The sequence below is a fragment of the Corvus kubaryi genome, unplaced genomic scaffold (assembly GCF_017639235.1).
Source record: "Corvus kubaryi isolate FWS band 111438036 unplaced genomic scaffold, C.kubaryi_AGA036_p1.0 37266, whole genome shotgun sequence".
Classification (NCBI taxonomy): Eukaryota; Metazoa; Chordata; class Aves; order Passeriformes; family Corvidae; genus Corvus; species Corvus kubaryi.
In genome coordinates, this window is record NW_024581081.1 from 8,009,541 (window position 1) to 8,035,602 (window position 26,062).

General features: G+C 41.6%; 1 protein-coding gene across 1 annotated transcript in view; it reads left to right on the forward strand.

The window, feature by feature from the left end:
* The first annotated feature begins 12,591 nt into the window (after positions 1-12,591).
* KCNK1 (potassium two pore domain channel subfamily K member 1) overlaps positions 12,592-26,062 on the forward strand; it is a 34,978-nt gene continuing 21,507 nt past the window's right edge. The window contains exon 1 of the mRNA XM_042025261.1: positions 12,592-13,279. Within this exon, the coding sequence (XP_041881195.1) occupies positions 12,925-13,279 (355 nt within the window). The 5' untranslated portion in view covers positions 12,592-12,924. The remainder of the gene's footprint in view (positions 13,280-26,062) is intronic.

The following is a 26,062-nucleotide window of genomic DNA, read 5'->3' on the forward strand; positions in this document are numbered from 1 at the left end:
TTCATGTGGGCTGAAGCATGATTTTTACAGTTCATTTCTGGCTAACAAGGGGAACTATTTCTTCTGAAAATCAGAGGTCCCAAATGGAAAATATTTCCACTGCATTATAATTCAATTGATTTAAACACAAATCCAGCAGTGGCTGAACACCTGAGAACAAGGTGTACCTGGTAGAGGAGGGGATCAACTCTGCTTTTCTCAAGGATGGAGGCATCCACATCAGAATTGCAGGTGTGACAAACCATCTACATTGGTCTTGTTTACTCTGCTCAGTGCACCTTTACTTCCCATTCCCCTCACCCTGTCACTGCTCCGAGACTGATTTGGGAGGCATATGTGAGCTGGTCAAATGTTAGAAGTGAACTGGAAGACAAGGAGGGAAGGATCATGGAGGCTTGCAGCAGTGCAGCAGCTACTACATGAGTGCACATCACCAGGACACACAGCAGAGCTGTGAGGCGGCCAGGGGACACCACAGGTTTCTTGTGTGTCGTCCTCCTCTCTCCATCTCTCCACCCCATACATATCCTATGTACTATAGGATATGTACCCAGAAGACACTAAAGCACAGCAATGTCTTGATAGCCACATGAACCAGTAATATGGTGCCAACAGTTTCTTTAGGAGTCACTTTTTATCTTCAGTATATTTTTCAGAAAATATGTCTCAATTTGGAAACACGGGTGGATGAGTAAAAAACCTAACCTAATAAGTGATGGCATTATTGTAGGCAATAAAAAAACCCAACAAGAACTGGTCAGTTGGCATCTTTTCTACAAAAGGACAGCTATATAAATATCTTTCATACTAATAACTTCTTTTTCTTTATTTATATAGTAAGATTGCAGAATAAGAAAAAATATTACAATTGCTGAAATTCCACTGCTCTTTATGTAGAGTAAATAGCACTTCATATACACAAGCATCACTTGTAAAATACAAAATAGAGACATTTATAGTAAAATTCTGTACTATCCTTAGCTACAGATGAATAATTTTCCTCACAATCTTACAACACACAATACATAGAGAAAAGCAAATGAAAACAAATTATGCCACAGGAATGAGACTGAATCAACTATTAGATTATCTTTTACAGCTGATATAAAGAAATACTCTCCTAAAAGCAAGCCACAGGGTCATAATTTTCAAAAGGGGAAGGCTATACTCTGGAACTATATACTTCATAAGGACAACGGTCTGCAGAAATGCTGAAAGGCACTGAAAGGAGTGACATTTAAACCTAATTATAGACAGATTTTCTAACTCAGCAGACAATATAATTTCCTCTATAGTTCAGTGAAGCTATTTTAAAAATAGGTTTCCTGATTATTCTATTTTCATAACCAGAACCATTACAATATAAAATGATGAGGTGAAAATGCAGTTTTCTGCTCTAACATGAAGCAGAAGAAATATGTCTTAGGGGGTTCATTTGGGGGGCTGGAGGAGAAATCTTTTCTTGCTGCAAAGCATCACACCATTTGTCATCAATTTAATGTATAAAAGAAGTGCCTTGGGAGCAAAGTCACAAAAGTATATTGCACAATTGTACGTGAAATGCTGTGATATATATTTTTCATAAATATTTAATCTTTTAGGGTCGTTACATCCAGATTATCTTTCAGTCTGAAGTTCCCAGAAGACAGGGAGGATTTATATGCTCCTGTGGTAATAGCCCATTTTGTTCCCCCAAAATAATGTCTATCTATCACAGAATATGAATGGGAATGTCTAAGCAGAAAGAAGCCTGTGGCTAAAAATTTTGGAGTGTCTATCTTCATGTTTCAGAATTGGCATTTAGGGAATGAACCACAAGACTCTTGGCTTTCCTGAGCTGTTAGAGGTTCTTTTGTGCAATGGTCCTTCAGGCCTGTTGTCCCCTTTGCCAGTGGAAAACCATACATGAGCCACATAATGCCACATGAAGGAGAAGGCAGCAAGCAGTAGCTGCAGTGTCCCTGGCACATGTCACACATTTCCACCACAGCCTGGACACCACGGGCAATCACTCAGGCCAGCTCTGCCTGAGGTGCTATGCTGGAAGGTAAGGGCTGCACACCAGTAGGATTCTTCATCCATTGACATTTAAACTGGAAACAACTGTTGTTCTTTAGTGGGGAGTAATGTTTGTTGAATCTTTAGCAGGGAAGGGTGTCAAGTAGAAAGGGCTGATGGTGACTGGCATCAGAGTGGCTGGGACATGGATGAGTTTTGGACATGCCTGCATGCATACAAACATCCAGAAAATCCTGCAGGAATTACTGACAGGTAAAGAGTGTGGCCCAGAGAAGGAGCAAGGTAAGACCCTGCCAGGGAACAAAACCTTCTGGCAGAGGCCAGCTTGGAAATCAGACATCCCTTCCACATGCTGTGGAAAAATACTTTTTCCCTGTGCTTTGCACACAGACTTATTTGCTGGCAGCAAGCATCTGATTCCATCATTGCTTTCTCCTCCTTGCAGTGACTCCAGTCACTGGGGATTAGATGTTCAGGAGGCAGGCAAGTCCTTCATGAGACTGCAAAAAATGTACTGCTATCAACTGTACATGTCAACTCCTAATGATGTCAGTAGGGGTTTGCTGGCATTCCTGACTATGTTATTAAATGCCTCTCCCTATCTCATGGTGACTGGCTTTCAGACACAGATCTTCTGTTTCTATGGCTCTGTTTTTCAGATATAAAATGAGAAAACCAGAATTTCCTCACTCAGAGCCTGTCAGGAGATTAGAAGCACAGAAACTTTCTCTCTTTTCAGTACTCAAAATTATTAAGCTGTTCAGTAATTATGGTACAGTAATATCTTATATTTGATAAATTTTGTGGCTGAATAGATAATAGCATGAGGATATAAATATTCAATAAGATTGAGGTTCGTTGCAACCCTGGACCAAATTGCTATGATTTTGGATAGCAGGAATAACCATCACCAATTTCTTCATCAATATAATCCCATACAACCTCACAAGTATGATTCTTGTAACTATTATTACCTGATAAATAGTACTTCCCTTCTAGTTGCCTTAAAGATGCCTAAACTCCACAAGATCCTTTCATTGATCTTGGCTAGGGGAGACTTGTCCTTGCTGAAATTCTGACAGGAGCTCATTCAGCCTCTAGCCGCTTGCTGTATATCCTGCTTGAGTTCTCGTGCTTGCTTCCCTTGTGGAACGGGACTGAGAATCCTCTGAGGACTAAGGGGTCTATTCAGCACTAACCTAAATGCTTAGTATCAGTGAAACTTAATGTTAAATATGTATTACCATGCACTAGTCTCACAAAAATCTTGCTGAAATGTTCTTTTATCACAGCCTAATTCTTCTGGTTTCGCTCCTTAGAATGTACTACGCCTTATATTGAATTATTATAATCAAAGCTCAGATTAACTAAAGAAGAGTATACAGCCCCTAAGTTACTTCTCTCTTAAAAATAATTTCCTTTTGAATTCAGTAATAGGTTTTGGATGTACTGAATTTCATCAGCAGATTTATTTTTGTTCACCAACAGTGCTTTGTACTGTTGCAGGTAAATGGCACTCGATTAATAATGCTTTTCAAAAAGAAACATTTAATGTGGTGTGGTAGGCACACAACATATGAAAGCCTTTGTATTTTATAGTCAACCTCGACATGGTAAGAATTTACCTGTAGTGAAATAGAAGACATCAGTACAATGTGAAAACTACTCATTTGTCCCTTTGACTAGCGATATTAAAAGTTACTCTTACCTCCAATAATATTAAGGTTTCTCTTTTGTCTTTCCTTCTCTGTGCACTGCCTAGAAAAACGCTTCCCTTTACTTAATAAACACAAAATAAAAGTAACTGTCATTTTGGCAATACATCTGATTACTATTAGTTATAACTTTATATTAATCATTAATATTTTGATTGGTTTTATGTTGATGAGGTGTATGTTGTTGACTTGGAAACAGAGGTTCATCCAAAGCATAAAACCTGTTAGGAAGTTTGTTCTAACACTAAGCTGTATATCTACTTGTAGCTACAAAAATGCCGCTAGCAAGGATTTTCCTGCTATTTTCTAAGTCCGTGAGAGACTTTTCTCTCTCACAGAAGAGGTAGCAGCGTTATGCAAACGACCAAACACCTGCAGCCTTGAGAAGCCTTGTTTATGGTACAGTAGAAAAATATTTTGACAATGGATGTTTTAGGATTTTAGCCAATCACCCCAAGGGGCGGCTCATCCTTTGTCCAATTAGACTATGAAGAAAAAAGTCTATAAAGAGTTCGTAAAATAATTAAATAAATCAATCTTGCTGCACAATTCCTGCCTGCTGGATCTTCTTTCCTCCTCCTCCCTATGGCTGCAGGACACAGTTATATACCCTAGGGCTGCAGTAATACCTACTGTCCCAAAATTAATTTAACACCAGTTAATTCCAGTTTCACTGGAAAACCTATGCTAATGGTCAGTTCTGCAGCCTGGTTTAAGATTTGATCATTAGTTGTTTGCACTGAGGTAATGCTTAGGTTCAGGCTTCATTCATGAAAGGATAGCTTGAAAAATATACATAGTGTTAATTTTATTTCATTTTTATGTTTATGAAAATATAGTCCTAAATTCATTTTACGGGATGTGTAGAAGAGGACTTTAGGAGCAAGAAGAGGCACAGGTAGGACTAGTTTAAACAAAGAAGTGGGGGAGGTAGAGATAATCACAATGCAGCATAAAAAGAAAATCTACAGTTGGCAATGTTCAAAAGGGCTGCGAATGTTAGGTCCCAACCTAACATCTTCTCAACCTTTTTGTAGATCTGTCTTAAAATCAGGTGTGAGACATCAGGGGACAAATGGTGGCACAGTGAGAAATGTGGGGTTTTTTCCCTGGAAACTGGGGTATTTCAGTCTTTTATTCTTTATTCCTGGCCAGGCTGAAGACTTTTTGAAGGATAGCAGGCTGGATTCTGGGAAAGAGATTTTAAGAGGAAGGAAGGAATGATCTTCTAGCATGTGTTGTAGTTGTTTCCTATATATGTCTCATGAGTCAGACAGAATAGGATCAGGTCACTGATACTTGTTTTACCGTAACAACAAGAAAAACAGATTTTGGTGATAGGGGTGGTGGTGAGGTGTTGTTTCTAAATTGCTTCATGCATTTTTGAAAGTACAGGGGAAAAAACTGTCTTGCTATTAACAGAGGTTCTTCTGCCTAGACCTACATTTTAAGTCATTTCTTTAACAGCCTGTAGGCCAAATATCTTTTATATTTCTATACCTGGTAAATGTCATAAGAGTGTACAGTGCACTCTGATGGAAGTGGATAAATCAATGCTACTATTGTATTATATTTAAAATTAAGCAACCTAATAGTATAAAAGCTCATATTAAAGTTGTCTTACTTCACAGAAGTTTTTCTCTTTGTCCTGTGATGTTCTTTCTAAGGTGTACCTTTCCAAGGAAGAGTGTAGAATTTGGCCTTGCCAAAATTGTATTTTTTGTAAACTTTGTAATATCTCACATGGCTCAAGATTTGTAAAGGTATAGGGCTGAGTGACAAAACCTTTCTTTTGTACTTCTGATTGGTTTGTAGGTTGATTGAAAGTCAGTGGGTGATAATAAGATTCAGCCTCAGTTTTGATTGATGAGTCAGATGACACAGTTGAGAAAAAGTAGGACACTGTAGCTTGTGCTCCCTCTAAGTGGATAAAAATAAAGGACTAAATTTTCAAAAGATTCAGGTCACTGAAATAGGCTTTGGTGTTCATTATAGCAGGTGCATGTGGCAATAGTACCCATGGGCTGTTCCAGACATTGGTTCAGTGAGGCAATGAATAGCACTTATTAAAATCTAACATTGCTGAGGCAGAAGGGTTGCCTGGAAAACAGACCTGTCCAAATAGCATGGCGAGGTGGGAGTATCACAAATTAGATGGTTTTGCCTGTGTTTCCTCATCGGCAAGTACTAATTCCTGCTGACTTCATTGTGGTAATGTGGGCCTTCAGCTACAAGGAATAAATGCCATGGTTGAGGGTTTCTGGTGTGTGTTGGTTTGTTCTGCACTCCCAGAGAAGAACTATTAGGCCTCTGAGCTATCAGGACCAACCACAGAAACACACGGATTTGCCCTGCAGGAACGGTGAGAGAAGGGTGCTCACCCCTGCCAGGTGCTGGCTATAAACCCTGTGCCCAGAGAAGAAGTTGCCTGGGTTCTCCATCCTGCTAGGACATTTTCAGGGAAGCATTGAAATTTATGCCACCCTACAGTTAAACATCAAGCTCCTTTGAACTGTAGGATCCAATCAGCACAGGAAATACCCAAGGTCGTCTCAAGTGTTGTTTTCAGGTATGCCTGAGTATCTGGGTTAGAATGTATTTTACATATTAGAGGCTGAAAAGATGGGCTTCTCATCAGGATTGCTCTCTAGGAGTCTAGAGCCCTGAAAAGCCAAGCTGCAGTACATCCTAGCTATCAGCTACGGATGCAGCAGGAAACAGAGATCCTTTCCCAGATCTGCAACCCGACTTCTTCCACAGTTGATTACTTCTTGGGCAGCATCTAGGCAGCATCTGAAACTCATCCTAAGAACCTGCCCTGTATGATCCACATGCAGGCAGCCACATCCAGCACCAGACTTCCCTACTTCAGCGAAGTATCTTGGCCTGGAGGTGATGTGCACTATCCACTAGGTCTGTGGGCTGGAACCATTGTGTTGCAGGCATCCAGACATTCACTGCTACAAATGATAACAGCTTCAGAAACATCTCCAGTCCCCGGAGCCCAGCTGCCTAAGGCAGAGTCAAAGAGTATCAGTGTCCAGACCAGGCTCCAGCACACCGGCCCCAGTACATCCAGTCCAAGCGTGCACATGCTGTTCCGTCCAAACTCACAGCCCAGGGCAAGGAGGCCTTGGAGAGCAGTGCTGGGCTGTGTACACATGCTGGGGCCCAGGAACACAGAGTCAAATGGAGCTGAAGCTGAAAGCTGTTTTGACAAGTTAATGTGACCTTTCCGTGAATGGGTAAGAGGGTGCATGAGCTGTCAGAGAGAACGTCACCACTGCTGGGTCCAAGATTTTGTCTGCCACTGTAATATAAGCTCAACTCAGCCTGTTGCATAAAATTGATTAAACAAGTACAAAAATTCTACAGCAGTGCAAACTGAATTAAAACAGGCAAAAGGATTTGCCTGATATTCACCAACAGCACCACTAAACTAAGACTGGGACTGGGCCTCAGTTAACCAAAATCAGAAACCATGAAAATATAGCCTACTAAAGTAGCCTAACTACTTTTTTACTAAAAAAAGTAATTACAGACAGACCATTTAGTGTGTAATTCTTTCTGGGGCTGTGTGTTTCGAAATTGACCCAGAGAAAGCTGGTGGGCTTTGCTGACACTATCATTTCCTGGGTGCCCAAGAACTGGTACAACATCTTCAAGACAAAACCAAAATTGGTCCCAGAACTGGTAAGATCAGGATGGAGGGCTGGACACCCACAGTTGTGTGAGCCCACTTCAGCTACTGCATTCTTTTATTTCCCACTAAAACCACCTCTAAGAGCAGACTGCCAACCTGGGGGAAGAAGGATAAAACATTCTACAGAGTAGATGGAAGAGATATAAAGTATTTTGTGACTTGAACCCTTATTTTTCAGTATGAAGTATTAAGTATATTAACAATTTTTCTTCTTTTCAACATCTTGAACAAGAGATTAAAAAGACCAGTTCTGCTGGGTGACTGCCACAGGACTTAGGAGGACAAGGTCACTTTATTGAAAACACTGAATTTTATTTAATGTAATTCTCTAATAAGGTCATGTTGACATCCTGAATTCTCTGAGCTAGTACACTTCTTTAGTGTTAACACATTCCTACAAATAACAGGTAATTACCTTTCTACAAAGATGTGGCACAACTTAGAATATAATAGTGAGGAGTTTGAGGAGGCATGCTATAGATACAATTATATCAAACCATATATGCATATACATGGATGCATGTATTTATGTACATGTATGCAGCTCTCATCCCCATTGGACCTATACCTCTTGGAGAAACCAAGCTGCTTTCTGGATAATGTCATTGGGTAAATCTGATGGGAAATACACATGACATTACTTTTTCCATTACATGAAATGCTTATCTTTATAAAACAGTTATCTATCAGTTATTCTACCTGGACACCAAGATCATTGCTTAAATATGAATACTTACTGAAACTCTAAGGAAAATTACATTTATGCTAAACAAGGATGACTCACTCAAGAAAGAAATTGTGCCTGACCATGCATATAAACTTCCTTGATTCTAAGCACTACTACTTCATGATGTAAACCTTCCCCTAAAAATAGCTCCAAACTAGGCACATTCATTCCTTTGCTATCACACATCAGTGGTCTTAATCTTTGTGGACAGTGTTGCACCATTAAGTAAACAGCATAAAGTGGTCTTTTTTTGAGGAAATCACTAAATCTCAAGCCTTCTCCCTTCCCTCTCAAGTAGAATTTAGCCAGGCAGGCTTTGTTGGAAATGGCATGAACACAGACAGAGGTTTTGCTGACTCTTTTTCTTCCATGGCAATATTTCCACTGTCACCAGTATGGCTGCTGATAAATTTTAAACACCTAAGTACATCTGTACTCTCTTATTCCATCGTCCTGCCAAATTAAGATGGGAATGCATCCCCTCTTCACAGATTACTTTCTCTCCTAAAAAGTCAGGCTCTGTTTGTTTCAACTTTTTTAAGTTTTACTTTATTTGACCCAAATCTAGATTATTCTGTTTAGCCAAAATAGAAGACCTTACCCATTGGAAACAGAACACATGGCAACCCATCTGACTGCTTCTCAACTTAACTACTTTTGTGTTAGTGCCTGTGAGGATGTGATTCTTATAAATTCACATCCTGCCTGCCCACAGGGCCATGACATTCAATCAGAGCCACTAGCCAACCTTGTATTAACTTCTGCAAAAGCTCGCAGATTGAGTATTTAGAAACAATCGCTCAGAAATATTTTCTTCTATAAAAGAAATGTATTATTATGTTCCAGCCTTCACTAAACAGATTGATCAAATTGTAAATGATTCTACTTCTCAGTTTCATTTAAGAAATATATTAGGGGCAGAATCGTTAATAGAAGTGAATTCAGAGAATCTTACATTTATGGCAACCTTTCTTCATGTACTCATCATTTAGGACTGATCAGTCAGTCTTTAAACTTGCTATAACCGCTGAATTTATACCCATGCCAAATTTGCAGAACAGTCCTGAGGGACAAATCAGTTCCCTGTTGCTATCCAATATTCAGCTGTCAGGGTGACACAGCTTTGATACTGCCTCATGTTCTCCCCACGTACGTGTTTATTGCCTCCCACACTGTCCTGGTTCATCCCACGGTTCCTCACCACCACCTCCTCTGTTCCCTGTACTGTGAGGTCATGATGTAGGTATGCCAGAGCAGAACAGGTTTGGCAGGATAAGTATTGCCTGGTAACTAATTTTATTTACCCAGCTTCTGGGACTTAAGGTTCTTCAACACAATGAGAGGAAGGGCTTTTTCTTCCAAGACTGATTTAAAAGTTTTGTGATCTGGCCATGAGACTACTCTTTTGGGGGGAAAAAAAAGGAAACAATCCTTTCAGTCAGCCTGAAGCTTTCTGTGCCTCTGAGTAATTTTCAGTTTTCTTTTTGGAGTTGAAAATATTTTATAGTCTTGATATTATTAACAGTGCCAAACATGGGCAGTTCCCTTTCCCCAGACACCTTCCTGCTCACAGGATTACAGCAGCAGGGCCCTAGTGTCAAAGCTCCTCTTTGGCTTATGCCACCCACCACAGACCAGGCTCTGGGCACTGGAGCACTGCTGTGAGCTATTCTTGCTTGTCACTGAAGCTACTATTTTTATCTATTGTCATTTTCATTCACTGGACAAATGACTAAAGTATGGTGATCCCCCTCTCTGGTCACTGTCTGCCACCAGGCTGTCTTCCTCTAGCCACCTTCTCCTTGTCTTCTGGTGTTTCAAGCCCTTCAGCATTTCATTGGAAATGTTTCAGTAATTAAAGATTATTCTAGTTAACCAAAAATCTTGGAGAAAAACAGACTGCCATTAACACAAAGCCTCTTTACTTCTCCCAACAGAAAATGTCAGTGATTCATACAGCTCTGATAGGGCCTTACACTTCTTATGTACATGAGAGGATTTTCTCAGCCTCTGGACTATGCTATGGACTGCTAGCACAGAGATGTGATAGGGGAGTTGTCCTACCTCCCCAAGCAGCAGAGTTAGAGACTAGTAACTTTCTCTGTGGTTTTCTAGCACCCCAGGAAACACCTGTGGTTTCTGTCTCAGTTCCATGGTGGATTAGAATGTCTGCCTTCTTTTCTGCCCATGTAGACAGGCAGCTTGTATTTGCATTTTCTGTAGTTCAGAGGGAGTTTTGTGCAATGGAGAGCACCAGTATCTACCAATAGTGGGTTTCTTCACTCTGCTTGCATCTGGGCCTCTCCAGCAGTAAGGAGCCCAGCCACTACAGAGCATAGCTGGTGGACAAGCGATGTGATGATGTGGTACACTTTATTAACTGGATTCATGTTTTATTAAGAGGAATGATCACAGTAGAATGAAACTTCTGCTGGGTCAAGGCTGTTCTGTAACAGCCTGCTCCCCAATTTCAGTCACTCCCTGCTGAAGCACATTGTGACATCCTGTTATACAGGACATAACACAGAATTCAGTACACTGAATCCTTGACTGGCCTAGTTCTTGACTAGCAAAACAATATGAAAATGGATATAGCATGCTGTGGAATGAAGCTGGAATGCCATAACTGCATTCACATGTGATACTATCACAGTAAGTACAACCACTCAAGATCAGATGAATATGAAGACACCTTTCTATCCCAAAGAAATCTGTAATTAAGGTATCAGTTATGTTAAGCGCTTTGAGTTAAGCCATGAACATCAATAACAGCGGCTAAAACTCAGACTGTCCAGATGTTTGCTTTGGAAGCAAGAACTGAACACTTTGGTGATACACTGTGACGCTCTGCCTTTGTTCCCCTCAGTCTATGCCTCCAAGAAGCTTTGGGGATAAAATTTGAATTAAAAGAGTATTGCAGGCTCTGTTCAGCAGAGTCCTCCTTTTCTCTTTAGCCCAGCAAGCCTCCAAGTGTGAGAGGCTTCTAAAAATGGAGAATGACTGATTCATAAAAATGGAAAACTGAAGGAGGCTGGTAAATAAAACTGTTCAGCTACCCAGCCACGGTTTCCTATAACTGAAGAGAGGTGTGTTCTTAGGCAAACATTTTCTAACCTTTAAACAAATATTTGGTTTGAAGGTTGGGAAAATACTGCTTTATAGCAAAGACATGACCACAGCCTATCATGAATACCACACGTGTGCTCCTGGCACATCATCGAGAGTCTGCCTGCTTGGCCTGTCTCCTGTGTACCTCCCACATCCCCCAAGCGCTCTACTGACCAACCATTCAAGCAGCTGCTGTTTGCATGTATGAGCACATTTACATTTTAGTCATGAAACAAGGGGGTGGGGGATGCGCTGAAGCCCCTGGAATGACCCAGCTGTGGCTGGCAGTGGGAATAGATCAGGAACTGGATGAGCTGTTCTGTCAGGCCAGATTAATCCCATAGTTTCATGCAGCTGTTGTATAAAAGGAAATGTTAATATATTGTTTTAAGTTTCTAGACTGAAAAATTGTTTTGTCCCTTTCATTTTTCTATTCTTTTCCCACAGTAGTCCTTAAAGCTTAAAGGGGTACCTAACAACTTAAGATAGGCTGCTGGGTTTTATTTACCCTGTCCAAACTCCCTGGCTCAGTCCTAGTAAGTTTCTAAATTGCAAGCTACTACTTTGTGTCTGTATAAATTGCCATCAGCTGAGAGGTGAATGGCAGAACTTTGTGACCAGGGAATCTTCTCTCTCTCCTTTACCACAAGCTGTCTTTATTCACCCTAAGGGACACTTTGGGAAGCTATAATTTTTACTGCTCTTTTCATCTGGTGGGGAACTTCATCTGGCAAATTTACTGTGTGGTTGCTGGTTGGAGTTTGAGATGGATGAAGAAAGAAGCATTCAGAGTGAAACTTGTGAAGATCGCTGGCTGGGACTGCACAGCGCATTTGCATTCACTGTGGATGCTGCCCTGAGCACTAGCCAGGCACTCCACACCATTAAAAAGTGTCTGCAGGAGCCCTGCACAGGAGCAAAGACTCTTTTAGCTTGTCTGGGGAGCTTCTGGAGGTCAGCTGGTTCAAACTGCACCCCCGAACAGGCCCCATTTTGAAGTTACAGACCTGAGGGAGGACTTCAACGCCTTACATCTGGGTTTCTCCTTGAACTCATCACATTCTGCACTGAATGAAATTCAGCCTCCTGCTTCACACTGCGTCACGTTATTCCGCGTTGAAACGTGAACGAATGAATAAATAAGTAAATCATAACAAAAAACAATAGTGGAAGGAATTGCTGTTTTGGGGGGTTCTCACTGCAGGGGGCGGGGAGCAGCGGGGCAAGGAAATCTCCAGAGACTTTTGTGTGGAAAGGGGAATAAAGCTCCGACGCAGCGCGCGGCGGGGGGAGGCTCTCGCTCGGCTTCTCTGAGCGCCAGCGGGGGATTCCACGCGTTACTCGGAGACAAGGAACTGCAACGAGAGAAAGCGCCGGCGTCCCAGCCGGCGGCCGAAGCGGCGGGAGCAGCATCGGCAGCGGCAGCAGGAGGGGGAGGCCCTTCCTCCCCGCGTCCCTCCCTCCGCCGCGGTACCTGCGCCGTGCCGCCACGTGAGCGCCACATCAGCGCCGCTCCGCGCCCTCCAAGTCAGCCAGCGGCTGCAGAGGGGGCAGGCGGCGGCCGCGCTCCCCTTCTCCCCTTCCCTCTTTCCCTCAGCCCCCACTCCCCTCGGCGGCCCGGCCCGGGGCTCAGGCGGCCCCGGCTCGGGAAGATGCTGCAGTCGCTGGCGGGCAGCTCCTGCGTGCGGCTGGTGGAGCAGCACCGCTCCGCCTGGTGCTTCGCGCTGCTGGTCCTGGGCTACCTGCTCTACCTGGTGTTCGGCGCCGTGGTCTTCTCCTCGGTGGAGCTGCCCTACGAAGACCTGCTGCGCCAAGAGCTGGGCAAGCTGAAGCAGCGCTTCCTGGAGGAGCACGCCTGCCTCTCGGAACAGCAGCTGGAGCAATTCCTGATGCGGGTGCTGGAGGCCAGCAACTACGGCGTCTCGGTGCTCAGCAACGCCTCGGGAAACTGGAACTGGGACTTCACCTCCTCCCTCTTCTTCGCCAGCACCGTCCTCTCCACCACGGGTAAGGCAAAAGGCGGTTCGCCCGCCGCCGGAGGCCTTCCGGGGAGGCCCGGACCCCTGAGGGCCCTGCGGCGGCGGCGGGGCCGGTGTGGGGCAGCCGGGGCTGTGGGCACGGGCCGGGGCCGCCGCACGCCCAGGACCGGGGGCACGGAGCGACCGCCGGCCCCGCACCGGCCCCGCTGCCCTGGGCGTGAGGGGGGCTCCGAAGGGAGCGGTGCTTCCCAAACTCTCCCGTGCAGGCATGTTTTGTGTAGGATGCATCACCCGTGTTTGAAACCCCCCCGAATGCAGCGCCAAGAGCCCGGTTGCCAAGTACCCCACCTTGAAATCGTTGGCGGTTTCGAAAATCCGGCGAGGTGCCCATCTCTTTCTTTGAACTTTTAAATGCTTCTAGGGGTGTCTTCTTAAGCTCTTGGTCTTCTTTGCTTTCTCCTTTGGTTTTTTTTTTTCCCCAGGCTGATTTTTTGCAGTGGGAGGGGGAGGGGGGGACACACACGGATGGACGGGGACGGGCTGCTAACCTGGTTGTAATGAAGTTAAATTTCATTTTCATATTTTACTGTCAAGTTCCATTTAACATTTGCATGTAAGTGACTGAAAGACAATGCTTTTTTTCTTCCAAGTAGTGATTTGCATTGGTGTTTTGAAAAGCTCGAGGAAACGTTCCTGTGACCATAGTTTTTACAAGCACTTATTTTTACAGTAGTTGCATTTCTCATACGATCATAGTGGACAGCTTTCTCTTAAAGGATGAGTGCAAGCATTTGTGCTGGGAAGTTGGGCTCTAGTGATTTGAATGCAGGTCACTGCCATAAATAATAAGGGCTTATCAAATAAGAAAAGGTTTAAAAAAAAATCACCCTGACATTTGTACAACCAGAAAGGGCTTTGTGTCTTGGCAGTATATTGATATTACTATAAAAGAGGCACTGTTCCTTTTTTCTTTTTTTCTTCCTTCCCCTGCCCCCAAGTTAGCACAACTGATATTAATAATGACATTTAATAATTTGGTTACCTGATCATATGTTAGTGCTTCCTGACTGATCTCAAACAGGCAATGCTTGTCCTATAAGTAGTTGTCATTGAGTATACAGGTTAGAGTCATCAGGAAGTCTGTGTTTTTAAAAAGTGAAACAGGCTTATGGGTGTTGCCACAGCACCTCCCCTCCCCAGTTCTTAGTTACTAGCGTTAGAGTTTGTAAGAAGAGAGAAAGTGACACACTTGTGGCAGTTAAATGCTTTCAGTGAAGAAATTTCTGTGCATTAATCAACATATGATAATAGTCCTGGTGAAGAAAAGCATGGAATTGTGATAGTACTTCAGCACTCAATTTTTTTTCTTTCCTTTTTTTTTTCTTTTTTATTCAGTGAAACTATAAAGCACTTAAAGCTTAAGGAGTTGAATTGACCTTATAATGCTTGTTTTCATTCCTAATCAGTTACACTGTTAGGTATTTTGTCCAAGAGCTATTTTTATATTCAAATGAGTTTTTCTGTAATGTAATAACCCACATTTTTTAAAAAAATATATTGAAAAAAGTCCTGTTTGGTTGGTTTTTTTGTTGTTGTTGGTTTGGTTTTTGGGGGTTTTTTTTGTTCGTTTGCTTGTTTTGGATTTTGGTTGGTTTTTTTTTTTTGATGAATCAGTCAAAAAGTGTTCGCAGTTGGAACAGAGGGGGTGGGGCTGAGTTGGTAACACCTTAACGCTTCCTGCTGATACACAGCTACTGGATGTTTGGATTCACCAGTACAGCTTAGACAGGGACATCTCTTTCCCACTGCACGTCTGCTGAAGGGCAAGGTATAACCTGGCCCTGTGTGTTCAGCTGGCTTGATCATCGAGGCCTTACAAGGGAAGAAGACCCAAGGAACCATTGTCCAAACGGAAAACCTTTTGGAAAATGCCACTTACATGGCATATGCTTAGAAAACCCAGAGGTCTGACATGCGTGAGTTTTAGTTATTTCTGTCACCTTCATAAACTGAAGTCATCCAGTCATCATTGATGTAATAGACCAGGCATCAAGTGGTGGTTCTTCCTTTTGTGTCTGATAGTCCTTTGAGTTGGGCCCTTTTTAACCAAATTTGTCTCTTTCTTGTTTTATGCAGTGGCCTTTAGCTGTACCTAATTCCTGTTTAATATAAATTAGAGTTTGTACAAGTAGACAAGATAAAATGTAAATCCAGACCAATAAGGTGTGTCCAATGCGTGTTTGAATTCTCCCCAGAGCGCACGTATTTCTGATGAGGTGCATTTTTTTCCCCTCAATTAACTCTGCATCTGTGCAAGAAATCTTTCAAGTCTCTTGAAATGGTCATTAAAATGAAAGACAGGCAGAAGAACTCACCTGGCCACCTCAAGCAGTTGTTCAGAAGTGTTTGAACATTCAAAATGTGCTGTATTGTTATAAACTGTACACCTGAAATGCCCTCTCTTTGCCAAAAGAGCAAAAGCAGAAAAGAGCAAAAGCAGAAAAGAGCAATTGCTGGGTTGTTTCTGTGTGTAAGTGAAATTACAGGGAGCACCCGGATGTTCCTTGTGTTCAGCTGACTGAATTTGTCTCTTATATGTAAATAAATACACACCTACCCCTTGTGCAGAGGAGAAGGCTTCTTTCATAGCCTTTCAGTTTTCTATATAAAGCATGTAGAGAAAGTATTTAAATTTGGCAACCCTGACTTGACTTCTTGTTCCCTCCCGTCCTTATTATAGTCTTTGGCTTCTTACTCACTAGAGAAAATCCTTGAAGAAAATGATAAAGCCAGTTAAGACTTCGAAAAAAAAATCTTAAATGAAAGGAGATTGCAGAATAAGGCAAATTGCTACTTGAAAGCAATTAATATTACTGTGCACATGGGCTGTCACAGGACTGTCACAAGCTGCCTGAAGGACGGGCAAACAAAGGGCAGTGAAATGGACTGGTGGTGAGGCTTCAGCAGATTGGAGCAGTGACTGGCAGCAGGTTTCTCTTCTGACTTTATTCTTCCCTATGCAACTTAAGCAGTTGTGCAGAATGCCATATGAGCTATGTGTAAGATGAAGCAATTTGGTCATTAATAATTGACAGCATAAACACTAAGAATATACAGTTGTGTGCATTTAAATAGTGTCTGTCTTGGAAACTCCCTGTAATTAATACCTGACACACATCTATGGTCTTTGCTTGTCTCAGTGCTAGATGCCATCAAATCATCATACTGAAGCAGTTCTTTCTGGTTGGCTTTGTTGTGGTGCCATCTGTACTGAAGTCTTTTATTTCTAACAATAAAAATGAAGTAATTTTTTGCACTTGCCCTTCCAGGTGGTGTTTTCACTTGTCTTAGCATGCTGTCAGTGTCTAACATTTCATCTCATATTGGCACAATATGGGAAAACTGAATTACACAAGTTGTAAGCAGAATGAAGCAACCAAAGAAATTGATGCTGGTTGTGTTGACAGATATGAAGAGTACACTGCCTTCCGCTTGTTGAAGGAAAATAGGTAGGGAAGGAAAGGAGCTGCTGTTTTAGGAACTTGGGGCCTGTGGTTTTATGTTTGTTTCTGGAAAGACTCTTCTCAGTGTGTGGATATCCCATGGCATTTTATACGAATGGACTGTAAGTCTTATTCTGACTGTCCAGCTTTGAGTATTTTTCCCTTCTTCTACAAGCCTTGCTATCTACAAGCATGACTGGAGATTTCACATAACACTTAGATAGCAGAGGGCTGCTGAGAAAGAGCTTCTTTGGATCCTTATCCTTCTCTGCCGTGATAGGGTTGGCAAGATACCCATTAGAAGGAAGTGAAGATCTCCTTTGCAAATCTCTAAATCAGGACAAGGCCAAGTGAGGAGAAGTTGCCTTGTCTACAATGGCAATGCATGTTTTAAATTTTTTGATGAAGGTCAGCTGGCCTCTCATTTGAGCCACAGGAGTTCAGACAATACAAGAGGAGAGGACTGTTAGTATTCAACCACTTTGAATCCTGTAACATGGTTGATGGCAAAGTGGTCTGTGAAAGCAGCATCTCCGCAATTCAGCCTGTACCAGTCTCATTGTAGGTGCTGAGGATGGGTATTGTGCTGCATTCAGGGAATGTCACCCAGGATCCATAATGTACTGAGTCTGAGTTTCTGCTTGCTGTACTCTGAATGGAGTAAGGAACAGTAGTGATTCAGTAGTTGCAGATAAAGGCTGACAGAGGCTGTTACTTTGAAAGTGCTTGGTTGAAGTGCTAGTAAAGATACAATACGGCTTTCAGGGACAGTTTTGCATTCAAGTTATTTAACTGCCAAGCTGTATGAGGAGTTAATGCATATATAATTTGATTTGTAAGGGTGTTCTCTTACAAAAGGGTGTTCTCTCTCTCTGTTAGGTCTGACTCCCATAAGCATTGCTACTGATGACTTAGAAGAGAAACTAAACTATGCCTTTATTTATGAAAAGTAACAGGCTGTGAGTCTCCGCTGGAGTTGGTACTACAAAAGAACGTACTGCAAAGGAACGTATTCCTTATGAAGAGACCAGGGAGAGAGAAGCCTGGCAGTCTGCATCATTTTCTCCATGTTCTTCTCGCAAGTGCTTTATTTTCTTGCCTTTCTTTCCCCCCAGGGGAACAGGCCCCACATCCAGTGCTTATTCAGTGTGCATTACAGATCTTAACAAATTCATAGAAGATGAGAGAGTGCCATGAAAGCATCACAGTGGAGCATTACAAAGACATCATAAGATTTGTAGGCTCTTACAGTAGAGCCTTCAGGTGGAAGAGACTACTAGGGTCTCTCATATCTTACAGAAAAATGTGAATATAACTTAAATAGATAGCATAATAAATAAGAGGATAGTTCACTTTAGAGGCTTTAGGGAAAACAAAGGGTTTTGTCCTATGCTTGAATTCAATGTAAAATGCATATGTCACTTCTGCTGCTGTCAGAATATGTGGGCTGTGTCCCTGGTGATGCCTGTATTATCTCATTAATACACACCAAATAAATGTGTTTCATAATTTATACCAAATATTTGTCTAGAGACCTGACATACGATTTTTTGTTGCCTCTTATCTGAAAATATACAAACTTGTGATGGATTAAAGTCAGATCTGTCTCGCTGGTAGTCACCCCTGACTCCAGCAGAACACTGAAGCTTCATTGTGCTGTTGCTCTGACTGCAGCACTCATAGATTATTTAAATTGGTGTGATGAATTGCAGCTATTCATCTGCCATTGAGTGAGAATGCCAAACGTTGGGAATTTTGTTTCTCTTTTGAGTTGTTTGTTACTTGGAAACAACATCTACAGGAAAAGGTAATTTGCTGTGGATAATCTCGAAGGCAAAGGGAGGTTGTGCTGTGCTCTGCAACAGAGTGGTTTTTATACAGGAGAGCTTCTAAGAACAGCAAAGGAAATTATAAGGTAGGTTGAGAAGGATGCCAAAGGAGAAGGATTACATTCAGTAAGCCAACTGGTAGGATCTGAAGCCAAGTGGTTGAAGCCTACAGGGTTTTCTGGAACAGGGTAATCACAGCTACTGGCCCCAAGGCTGCTGGCCACCAGATCAATAGACTGTCCTGGAACCAGGCGCCCTGAATATTGCATGACGTGGTATAAACACAAAGTCAAAGAGTCATTCTGTCTGCCTGTGCCTGCTTTCTTCTCAGGGGAAGTTCCTTCATTTTATGCTCATGGAGCAGTTCCAGACTTGCTGCTGTCATATTTTATTCTGGCCCTGGGGTTAAGATGCTGTCGCTCCTGGGATGTGGGAGGTTTCAGTTGAGTTCAGCTTAATGTTATTCTCAGGACAAGGATTTGAACTAGGGTTTTCTAGAACTCCTTAGGAAGAAGAGACAAAAAGACCATCAGCTAGGGAAGCTGTGAAAGAAGTTGGGTATGTATGGACTAATACTGAGAAAGTATCTTGAATGTTTCTGATATCTCTGCCTTACAACACAAAATCATGGGAATGTTCGATGAAATAGTAAAAAATTAAAAAATTTTCACGTTTAAAACTAGAAAAGAAAGGACTTGACAAGTTAAAAACCCCATGCAAATAAAAAATCCCACAAAACAAAACCAAGCAACCCTGCCAGAACACACAAACCAAAAACGTGTTGTGTGAATATCTCCAAAACCCCTGTATTTTTTTCAAAATCAATGATAATAACCATTTTTGAGAAAGATATTAGGCTCTGGACTTCAGGACAGAATGCACAGTCTGATAAGAGATGAGTAACGGAGATGAGTTACAGCTGGCAGATTGGTCACATTATCTCTTGTGTGCCCAGGACAGACGTCTTGTTTTCTCTACTGAAGTAAGCAGTATCAGGGAGGAAATCTGGGTCTGTCCCTGTCTTGTGTTCCAGGCAGGGTGGTAGTTCCTGGTTTCTCATGGGATTACACAGCAATCAGCTGTGCCAAAATCCTGCTTGTGCTTGCTGAAAGAAAGGGTGTCGAAAGTCGCTCTAAACCAATATTTGGCCTGCTTTACAGGCCAGTAAGTAATAAAAAACCATCTCCTGACAGAAACTGGAGAAGCCATGGATTAGCAGGACTGTATTATTGTTTGGAGCAGTGCTGGCTGCTGATGGATGGAATGTGTTTCTTACAAACTCTGTCCTCACTTCTGTATCCTCCAGTTCCACTTGCTTTGCTAAATTCCCAGTGATGAGGAGCCACCCCAGCAGCTCTCAGCAGGTGCAGGACTGCAACTGCTGCCTCTGTAGTCCTTTTATGTTTGCCCTAGGGTCATTATTCCTGTCTGAAACAAACAGTTGAAAAGCAAGAGAGTAATCTCCTCCAAAATCGCCTTTCATTAAACATTTTCTATTTTTTAACCCTTTTGTAAAGCTGGAATTTTTATTATTATTCTACTGACATCTCCAAATCAAATCCTAAGCTAAATGTCATGTATGCTTTCAGAACAGGACTTCTAAAACTTAACAACCAAATCCTGCAGTTCCTGACCATTACATGGCAGGATTTTCACTTTTATCTGAATGTAATTTAAAAAAGGTCTTTTAAATCTGTAGTTTCTCTTGTTTTCATTTATTTGTTGGCTGTTTTGGTTCTTTCCTTGTTTCACTTTGGCCCACTGCATTGTCATTTTAATAATCTGTGACGTTTTTTGGATAGAGGAACATCATGATCTATGGACAAATGTCTCTTTTAGTCACTGCTTCAGGTTAATTATAAAGTAGGTTACAAGCTACTTAGCCATATGAAGACCAAAATATTTATTGGCCTGCGAAGAAGTGGAAGTTTAGCCTTTTGAGGAAAAATTAGGATTCCTATGAGAGTTTTGATGTCTTCAGGATTAAAGAACAGTAATAAAAAGTTTCTTGGGAATTAGCTATCTAAATCCCTACTGTTTCTGGGTCTGACCTGAGCTGCTTGAGAGTTACGACATTTGTGCAAAATTCAACTGAAGACCTACAGTAGTTACTGATGGTGACCCAGAAGATCAAGGAGAAATGTACCAGTTGTCTTTTTTACTGAAGAACCTTGCCTAAACCTTAAACAGATTGTTTCTTGTGAGGACAAAACAGCAATGTGGTCCTGGTTAAGAGCAGGACTGAAAGGAATGAATGGAGCAAAGCTTTTCAAGTGGCTGTGCTTCACAAAAGTATCAAAGTGCCTCTTGGAAGAACATACGGATTTCCTTTTCCTTGGAAAGGAAAAGATACACATCTCTGAAAACAGTCTGCCAGCGCCCTTGTAAGAGAAGCACTTACGAATCCAAGTGGTACACCAGCTGTCACCAGACTCCAAGCATTTACTATCTGATGCTTCCTAAGAATTACCGTAGTCCGTACTCTAAACGGATTCTGTGCCAGTCACTTGAGCAGTTTCAGAAGTTATCACATCATTTTTGAGGAGCCAGGGAAATGCCAGTTGCAGGTTAGGCTGGGAAACAGGTTTTGCCAGTGGAACAAGCCAGCCCAGTAGCCCAGTGTTCCAAATACTCTTTGCTTGTGTGTGAGAAATTGAGTCTGTGCCCTCTGACAAAGTTGCATACTATTTACTGCTAGAAACTTTAACAGCAGAATTCCATCTTTCTCCTGAAAATTTTGAGTCCAGACTGTTACGATAACAGCAAGTAGAGGCTTTCTGCATCTTTCTGCTGTCCTCTACTACAAATTGAAAACTTCTGGCATGACCAGAATCTCTGTATAGGATGTTTTCAAGCATAATTTATTATCATTGCAAATACAGCTTTTGAGAGCACTGGTACTACGAGAATAGGGTTTTGTCATATATTTTGCTCCTTGTGCATTTCATGTCCGACACACTGAATGTTTATTCTGAATATGTTAGAAAAAACTCAAAACTAAAATGAAAAGGTTAAAATGCACCTCTGAATTTCATTCGACTTGTAGTATGAGTACCTCCTTCTGTGCCTTTCAATTATTTAAAGACTGTTTAAACTGACTCAGCTGAATAACCTTAAATTCTCTAATAGTAGCTTCTTCACAGAAGGTTTCTAAGACTAGATGTATAAGTTAGTTTAAGGTAAAAGAGGGACCAACCAACCAGAATTAGATATTGAAATTATATGGTTAAGACACATCATTGTTCACTTTGTTTTTTTTCAATAAGCAGAATGAGAGATGAATGTAGTTTCAGAATTGTGGCTTTTGCAAAAGAAAATACATTTCAGGCAGTGTTTAGATTTTGTGACTTATTTTCTTTGTTGTACTGGCTGTATGATATTTCTAGTTGTTGTATGTTGAAATGACTGTAGAAGTAGTCCTTTTCTCAGCTTTATTGAAAATGTTTATGGAGCACCTCTCCTATGAGAAAAGGCTGAGAGAATTGGGATTGTTCAGCCTGGAGAAGAGAAGATTCTGGAATGATCTCATTGTGTCCTTCCAGTACCTGAAGGGAACCCACAAGAAAGCTGGAGAGGGACCTTTTACAAGGGCATGTAGTGATAGGACAACAGGAAATGGCTTAAAACTGAAAGAGAGTAGGTTTAGTTTGCATATTAGGAGGAAATTCTTTACTGTGAGGGTGGTGAGGCACTTGCAGAGGTTGCACAGAGAAGATAGATGCCTCATCCCTGGAAATGTTTAACGCCACATTGGATGGGGTTCTGAGCAACCTGATCTTGTGAAAGGTGTCCTGCCCATGGCAGGGGGGTTGGAACAAGATGATCTTTAAGGTCTCTTCCAACCCAAATCATTCTATGATTCTATGAAATACATACTAAAACTATCATTATTTCCAAGTGTGGGAAGATTTCTCAGTATTAAGAGGCAAAAGTAATCCTTCAGAAAATCTCAAACGGTGCGGCAATGACTGAAATGGGACTTACGTAGGATTTTATTTTAAAGTCTGTATTGAATTTTCTCTTCCGTGACACTTGGTCTTCTACTTTTTTGTCCTTTTAAAACTACATGGCACACTATGAGCACATATTTTGCTTGGTTGAGCTTTTAAAATGTGATTGGCACTCTTAGACATTGCAACATGCAGTAGTAGTGCCAAGGTCCGGAGGCAAGTTAGAGTAGGTATCCTCTTTTGTTTACAATATAGTTTGAAAAGATGTTACTTTAGAGTCACCAAGTGCAAACACAGAGCAAAAATCTGATTTCACCTCTTCCCCAGTAGGCTGAGACTGTACTGTATGTGGCTTTAAAGTGGGGGAAAAAACCCTTCAGAAAGTAGCAACATGTCCAGAGATCTGCTAAAAATTAAATAGCTTGGATGTTTAACTCTTGGGGACTTCATTATAGAAGTCTATACATCTCCCTCCACAAAAGGGAGAAGAGCCTTAAAAATTGATCATTGTATTTAAGATTAATATGGGAAGGCCTCGGAATCTCTGCTTAGTATATTTTTAAAAGTAGCTATTTTCCCAGCTGTATGCTGTACAAGAATGGCATAGACCTTTTCCTTTGAAGCCTACAGCCTAAAGGAAATGAGAAAACTCTAAAGCAAACCAGAGAACTTCCATCTCTTGTAGAGTTTCAGAAGCTGTAGGCTGTATGATTTACTAATGGACAATTAAATTTTAAACACTCCACAGCAGGTCTTGTTACTTATTTATACATATTATATAGTTTGATGGTTGACTTGGTGATGCTAGAGGGTTTTTCCAACTTTGACAGTTCTGTGATCAGTGATTTCCATGGCTCTGTTTTTGGTTAGTGTTGGAATGCTGACTCAACAGTATAGCAAAAATGGACAGGGCTCAAAGAAGTGTCATTGTGTTCCTGTTTGAAAATCCCAGCTACTGTAAACTGTAAGTGGTGCACAGAAATTAACACAAAATGCTGTAAATAATTTGAGTGATTAGTACTTAGCAATGAATTTCTCTAATGTGAGGATTGTTTAATTTACCTCTGTACATTTACACATTTGTTGAGAAATCCAGGACTCCAGCCTGGCTCTTGGTCCACTGCTGCAACTCTGGTTGAGCAACCAAAGAACCATGAACACTACAGGATGTTACACTGTGTAAATCAACAATTCATGTTGATAAGAAAAAGGTAAATCCGAGACTTATCTCAGGCCTTAGATTTAGGCCTTAGTTTATTATTGGAGTTGTTATGCATTTACATTCTGCCTACCTACAGTGCAAAGATACGTCTTTAGTTTTCAGTTGTATCTTTTAGTGCAGCTCTGTTTACTTAGTGAAGCCACCTGAATGTTCAGGTCAGGTTTTCTAGCTGCCACCTGTGAGTATTTTGTATGCTGCTTTGAGGACATTGTCATTTATCCTAGTAGTTATTGGTAGCCATGAATCTCAATCAAAGCAAAAGATGGAAGCTCTCTCAACATCTCAAACAGAAGTTTGAGCCCCAGGTCTTAACCTTGCATTATACCATGTCCTTGGATGTCATGAGGGAGATGGGGATAATCTTTCACATTTCTGAGTAATGTTTTATCAGTAGATCTTGAAGCACATGCATACCAGGAACTGCTTTGCTGATTAGTGCCCTACTGTTATGTTCTGCATCTTGAGAGATTACAGTGACATTTCTGTATGTATTTTGCTAAAGGATGAACTAAGACAAAGGAAAAACAGTCATGAAAAACCATGTATGAGCCATTAGTATGGTTGAAAATAGGAGCCTGTGTATTTTGTCTTGCAGTTCTCCATTTCTGCTGCTGGGCTGTGTTCCCATACAGTAAGCTGATTTCCCATCCTGTGGATGCCCGTCAGCATGCTTTTATTTTCTTGTATTTGATGTTGGTTTTTTTCCTTTAGTAATAGTTTTTCTGCTCAGTAATATTAGAGGAAATTACAGCTACTTGAAAAAGGTTTTACCTAGAAGCCATATCAAAGTGTGCAATGCACATTTCTGTATCTTTCCTTCAGTGGAGAACCCAAAAATATTGCTTCTCCTTTCTAGGGAATTGCTCAGTTGTGTACTATGTGTAGAAAACAAACTACACACCAGACAATGCTGCCCACATAACTGACCAAATGCCTGAGTAGCCTTTGTGAGAAGGTGGCAGTATTTTCTCTGCTTTAGCACGCTGGATGCCTCTCTTTACCTAGTAAAGGGTTTGCTCCGGGTGTTGCAAAACAAAATGGGCTGAGCCTACCTAACAGCTTTGCCAGCGGTAGGAAGATGGCTTGGATCCCCGATTCTCACCCTGGGGTCCAACCCTGTGCTAGGTGTGTTGCCAACAGGACCACAGCAGTAAGCCAAGTCAGTTTATTGGACTGGAAGAAACATACTCCTTTCCTGCTGGATTAGTTTGCTCTGAGTTATTACATTTGAGTAAACTGCAACCAATACAAGAGCAGCCAGAACCAACAGCAATTTTTTTCCTAGTGGTAACTCTGGAATTAGTTAGGCATTTCATGTAGCAGTGTGGCAAAAGAAAGAATCAAAAAAGCACAGTCAAATTGTCAACAGATATATAAGAAAGGCACTGGCAACCTAAGGAAGTGTTTCCTGTAATGCTAATGTATCTGACAATTGCTGGCTGTCCCTTGTAAAGGAGCATTATTTCAAGCAGGATTAAAATGTCAGCAAGCAAAGCTGAAAGAATTTTAACTGGACTCCTTTTTGTTAATTCAGATGCCACCATTAAAATATTCCTATCCCGTGTATCTCAGGTACACGCATCTCCAGGGGAACTTCATTTTCTCCTGCTGGGTAGCTATTGTTATGTGGTAAACTGCATTGTCTTTGAAGTTAGTAAGGAAGCAATGCAGTCATGCCATTGTAACCAGTTTACAAATTCTTATCATTGACAATTGACAAGACATTGATGTTGACAATTACAAGAAACTGGTTGCGTTCCTAGGACCAGACACTTGCAAAGAAATCTCTCCCTTGTAAAGATGTGTTAACTATCAATTTACTCATTGCTGTTCAGGCTCTTCAGTGCTAGGCCTTTATTTTGGAATTACCAGCAATTTTACATTCCCCTCCCCTTTATGCTGAGGTCTGAGAGATGCCATGTAAGCATCCTGCTTTCCTTACAGAGTCACAGGTTGTGTCAATCCACACATTTCATGTTGGTCACTGTTTGCAAATGCAGGTGCTGGCAGCAGGAGGGTGCTGAACATGAAACCTTCAGACTGGATGATTGCTAAGCATTTCTGATACGTGTGCTACCTTACTGGAAAGGGATTTAAGGAAATGGGTCTCAAAGTCATTGGTCAGTGTCGATGGTCTTTGACTGACTTGGTGAGTCCAGAGTTGTGATTGGGCAACTGGAGTATTTTTTGATGAATTGTCATACTGATTTAATGTTGCCTGCTTTCATCGTATGCAGGGCTATCTTAGGGCTATTCTGGCCCTGAGAGGTTGGAATGATGTATTTCCACTAGGAAAGTCATGCTATA